Below are 5,939 nucleotides of genomic sequence, written 5' to 3' on the forward strand. Positions count from 1 at the left end.
TGGGATGCTATTGTCAAAATAACAACCTTAAAAACTTTCGACTTTAGGACAACATTAACATTTATCGAAATTTTTGCAGAAAAATAGTACAGGTTTAGCCTAGTTTTTCCTCCAATGTTATATTGTATTATGATTATAGTGTTTTATACAATAAATGAATAAATAAAATATTAGTCATGAAAATGAATACCAATATGTAGCCTACTGCGCTTCATAGAAAATAGTTAAGTAGCTTATATGAAGCGTTTTAGTATAATTATTTCGCTTCAAGTAGACTGACAATAAACTGAGCTCAGATAATTTGAAAAAAGATCATTTGAATTATTCAACCAAATTGTGAGATTTCTTGATCATTTTAGTGTGATGTTGGAATCTAGGTAACCTTCATACTAATAATCTCAACGAGCTGGTCTCAATTCAAGAGAGGCATGACTAAAATGCTCAGAAGGCAACAACCTCTAGTTCATTCTCAAGAACACAATTATTCAACTCACTCAAAATTGTACCAACTGAATCAAATGCACAATAGGAACGTTTCTTCTATCTATAATTTGATTAAAAAATCAGACTTTATAAAGTAGAATTGAACAATGAAGAGTGTAGTTTTGATCGGTCTATAGTTTCTATTTTTTCTTCAATTGGACAAAAAGCTCTCGTGCATTATCAATAAAACGTAGTTAAAGTAAGTATGAAGCAACTTAATAATTTTTTCCCTGGCTCCTTATATAATATAAGATATTGTCATATATATTTATGAATAAACTAGTTTTTACAACCAAAAACTAGAATTTCCTTGAATATTTTCTCAAGTTCCATAATGGTGGGTTTCAATTGCATACTATTTCGGAACTGACCGTGGGGCCCAATAGAACAACAGATCGGCATTATCGGAACATAATAAAATCTAGAGAATCAAATGGCTGATCAATTTTATACAAGAAAATAAAAACAAAGTGCTACTTATCAAAAGAGCTCTTTGATCTTGGTCAGACCATCGCTTTTGACATGAATATAAAACGAAAACATCGAGAGGAAAATCCGTTCAGATACACAACAAAAAATTTGTTCAATAATCTGCTGTGAGGTCTTATCAAAGAGCAAACAATCAATCTAAAATAGAAACTTCTTCTAAACGATCACCACATGTTCACGTTGTCTCTAAAATTAAGCTCAAATACTCAAAGTGTGTTCTTCTATAAATCATTAAATAAATTAACTCATATTTTTGTAGTAGCAGTAATAATAACAATAAAGATAAAAAATATGTTTTTCGACTAGAGTCCTCATTGGAGCATAAAAGTACTGTACCATACTACATTGAGATTAGATAAATTTTTCTTTGATGTGCATTACTTGGAATCGTAATTGATTGACGGCTGCCCGATAAACTAATTATCATCAAATTGAGAGGAAAAGAGAGAAAACGTGGACGAAAATAAAGCAGTCAAAAAAGAAAAATATATATTATGAAGCTAGGAAAGAACCAACGTTGAAATTCTGTTTGAGACAAAAATCAATTTAATATACAGTAATTTTCATATAAAATTTGTTTTTTGAAATTTTCAGATGATAATGTGGAAAAGCAACCTTAATAATTATTATAAATTCAATTTATGAATTTAAATTTTAAAAGGAAAACTCAAAACCAATGTTTGAGATGAGACCAAAACTTATTGGCAAACATAAGCAGTGAAGAGTTTTTTATTGGCTTTAAAGCCATTTCAGCAATTGGTTCGATAACTTTTCGACTACAAATAGGCAATAGGCTACTTTGAAATTTCAAACAATTAAAATGTTTGACTATATTATGATAGAGAGATCTTATAATAGCATAGGAACATAATAATATAGCAATTTTCATAAAAAAATGAATCATCAAATATTACAATCTAATCTAATTTTTTGTCAAATGTGAATAATTTTAGTGGAGAAGAAGGAGGGTTTTATACATGTTTTGCAAGATAAGTGCTTGAGTGGCCGTAAATGAAGATGAAATCTGCCTAATCTTTTGAAATTAGTCAATAATGAAAACATTATATAGGTCTATTACTAACACTATGAGGTGAGCAAATTGCTATTTAAATCAATTAGAACGGAAATGATTACGCAAGGAAAAAACATCCAAACAAATAAGACGACTGTTCCAATTTTAATTTTTCATAACTCCTAATAAGGAATGATAAAATCATAAAACAAATAATTATTAATAACTCCTAATAAGGAAAGATAAAATCATAAAACAAATTATTTTTTATTCCAAATTCTGTGGTGTGTTGGTTTAGTCATCACTTATGCATCTGATAGTACTAAAATCATATTTCACGTAATCAAACAATTTTCATTGTAATTCAAATAGGTAAGATTAATTTATTATAATAAAATGCTGAGTAGAAGAAGCACATAATTGTAATAAATCATTGAATTTATGAGAACTACAGTAAAGGTAGTCGAATACTTCCTACATGCGCAATATCTACAGTATAAATCTTCCCACACAAACTTGGTAAAATTTTTTGAAATAAGATCAACGATTTATAATAAATCAAATCTATTTTTTGACTAGATACTAGGGTTTTATCATCTTGTGAAAGGTTTATCTAGGCATTTTGTGAAAGGTTTAAGCTTTTTCTGAAATTAATTTTTTGTTCATCAATTTATTGTAAATTGAAAATTTTATTAATCGTTGTGTTTTGTGTTAGTAGAGTAGGTTATCAATGATTTAAATAATATTTTGTTATCATTAACTACATTAACATTGCATATTTAAGAAATTCAATAAAATATAATCTATTTAAAACTTTGGTTTTCATCTATAGGCTAGCTACTAGTTTTTCTTGAAATGGTAAACTTTTAATAAGCTAATTTATGTTGCCCTTGAGCTTGAGTATTTTGTTAATTTGTGTGGCAGATACAACAAAAAATTTCTAAAGGATTACTGGCACTTGGGATGCGTTATGAAAAATTAATTTTCTGAATGTCAACCCTTGATAAAAAAAGTAAATATAATCTAAGAATTATTATTGTTTTAACTAAGATTTGGTGACAAAAGTTTAATCCAACCAAAATCTATCAGATCACCGCAAAATAATCTAAGAAACACTAAATTGGAACAGAACCATATTTTTGTGAAGCCAGAGCTTCTTCTATACAGTCTGAATATAAAATTATATTGTTTAATTCCACTTCTGATTCACTTGTTGAAAAAAATCACTTCACACAATTCACTTCACTTCTGCAAAACACAACACTATAAACGCGTATTTACAACACAAAACAATTGATGCATTCTTCTGTAAATTTGCAGCTTCCAGCACTTTCAAAGGTACAATAAATCAAACTGTATAGAATGGTTCTGTTATATAATAATAATTAAGACTCACCTATTTTTTTCCAATTCGTTATGCGTCGTCCTGTGGACAAATAAGTAAAATTAATATCATCAGGAGTGAGAGACAATTCAAAACAATGTAAACTTTACCTTTACTAAACTAAACAACCATTCAACTTAGGTTATGGAGTACAGACCCAATATTTTTATTGTGGCCTGCCAAACCCGATTTAGAAACACATATAAAATTGTCATTATAAACAAAAAAGCATTGTGCTACTGTAAATCTAAGAACAGGACAGGAAAATAATATACAAGACATAAACAGCCTTATTTTAGTTATAATAAATAAAGATTGAGGTTATGGCAGTCACGTGTATTATTCAAGTAGATACAATAGAATAAATAGTATTTAGCTAATTAATCCATTAAAATAAAAACAAGAATTATTTTAATGATAATTATTTATGATTTTGTTAATCTGTATATCGTATTTGAAGAGTTTAAAAGGCTATATACTTAGGACCACAGTGGATGGATTAACTAGCCATGTGCAATCTCATGATGTGACGATGTGCATGTGACAATAATTATGATTAAATGATTCGAAGTGAATATTCTATAAATAGAATATAAATTGATATTACTCACAGAAAATTTATGATGTTAGCTTTTTTATGAAACATTAGACAAATCAATAAGAAAACATCCTTGTTGCTTGATAATGTACGAGATGTTTCAGGGTAATTTCACAAAGAAGTTTACATCATTTAAAATTATAATTTTTCAACTACCGGTACTACTAGTTAGAGGAGAGTATAAATTATTACTATGATAAAATAATAGAAAAATAATTTTATTTAAAAAATTCAGACACTAGAAAAGTTGAAGACAATTTCAAGAGACAGCTAATGACATGGGATCGGGTATGTATGATTGTAAATAATCCAAAAAATAATAACATCAGTGATAGTGGTACACTCTAGGGTTGATTCCGCGTAAACCAACCACCACCAAAACAAAGGAAATGTGTATGCAAAGGATAAGGACACGTACCTGGAACCTTGGGATTTTTTTGTCTTTGGCCTTTTCATCATATTTCTTAAATCCTCCGGAGGCGCTGTCGAGGCATATCCATGCTCTGCTTCTGTAAAAAAACAGGAAATAAATTAAAAAATCAGCTGATCATTCTAAATTGACAAGTTGGGAAGCCATTGTGACGTGGATATTCATTGGAAAACACATCGAATCAAGTTGAAAGCACAGCTTAAACTCACCTCTTTCTCGCCTTTCTAAATATTCGGCAGCTTGTAGTAAGGCGGCAATGCTCATTTTAACACTAATAATATTATGAATTAAAATACTAAAAACGAAGAATGATAAAATATAACAAACACTTGGACTGAACTCTCCGCGATCCGCACCCCACGGAACTCACTGTGACTGTAGCATTTATTGATGTCAAACGCGTTGCGAGCAGTCACGACCAGCATGCTCAGAGAGGTGGCATCCTATTGGCGCGAGGCTTCTCGACGTCACAGCCGAGCGCCAATCAGAGCCGTTGTTGTAGATCCAGTAACTACCTGGGCAGTCACGTGAATCTCATGCCTGCGTTGGACGAACAAAACAAACAACTGACGAACTGGGTCTGCTTCAGACCGAAGCGATCTCGGCGGTACTTCAACCCGCGCTTTAACCGTCATTACTTGAAACTTACAATCTTTTCTCGTCAACTGTAGCTGACATATCAAACCTAGAGCTGATATTTGTTCAATTATACAATCATTACATTTATTTAAATTCGAATATCTCATATTTGAGTTCCTAAACACATCGCAAGACTTAGAAAAAAATAAATTGAGACCATCTGCTGTAGTCCCAGAACAAAGAACTCTGTGGTCTGTTCCATCTAAATGATTTTTCTATCCTATGGTTGAAATGTCAAGCCTCGTAAAGATCTGTATTTTATAACCAGCGAATTAATGGAAACTATTGTAACTAAACCTCACAGTTATAATATTAGCCCTAATCAATGTTGATAAACCAGATTGAAAAAAAATCAACCACTTGAATTTAGAATATTAGTGAATAAATTTTAAACTTACCCATGATTATTCCAAAAATCTCCAATAGTTACCGGTAGTTATATATTTTTATCAAGTGTGATATTGATTTTGTAATGTTTTTTTTAGAGTAAGTTATTATGGAATCAATAATATCCTCTCACTTGCCATGAAACATTACACAGAAAATTTTCTTTCATATATTTAGATGTTATCAGAAAAAAAAAAATTCAAAGCAAAAATTTACACTATGAACTTGATGATGGAAACTTAAGTGCATTGAAAGTTTGACTCAAATAAATTAAGTGAAACTGACATCTCATATTTCAACTCAACCCAAATCCTATTAGGATAATTTTTAATATGTACATAACTTTATACCAGACATAAGTGAATTGTGAACTTGTACATTTTTTTCAAAATTGTCTATTAATTCCACTCTCATTTTTATATTGAGAGTTAAAATTTAATGAGTAGGAAAGTTTGGAAAAGTATATAGGAAGCATGGAAAATGGATTTAAGTTAATATTTTATAGGTAACACATAGA

At 30.0% G+C, this 5,939-nt stretch overlaps 1 protein-coding gene across 1 annotated transcript in view; it reads right to left on the reverse strand.

Moving 5' to 3' along the window:
* LOC111045033 (max dimerization protein 1) overlaps window positions 1-4,790 on the reverse strand; it is a 144,409-nt gene extending 139,619 nt beyond the window's left edge. Inside the window, exons 1-3 of the mRNA XM_039426749.1 lie at window positions 4,606-4,790; window positions 4,385-4,475; window positions 3,381-3,410 (exon numbers count right to left, since the gene is read on the reverse strand). Of these exons, the coding sequence (XP_039282683.1) occupies window positions 3,381-3,410; window positions 4,385-4,475; window positions 4,606-4,660 (176 nt within the window). The 5' untranslated portion in view covers window positions 4,661-4,790. The remainder of the gene's footprint in view (window positions 1-3,380; window positions 3,411-4,384; window positions 4,476-4,605) is intronic.
* Between the last annotated feature and the right edge of the window lie 1,149 nt (window positions 4,791-5,939).

Source organism: Nilaparvata lugens, chromosome 4 (genome assembly GCF_014356525.2).
Source record: "Nilaparvata lugens isolate BPH chromosome 4, ASM1435652v1, whole genome shotgun sequence".
Classification (NCBI taxonomy): Eukaryota; Metazoa; Arthropoda; class Insecta; order Hemiptera; family Delphacidae; genus Nilaparvata; species Nilaparvata lugens.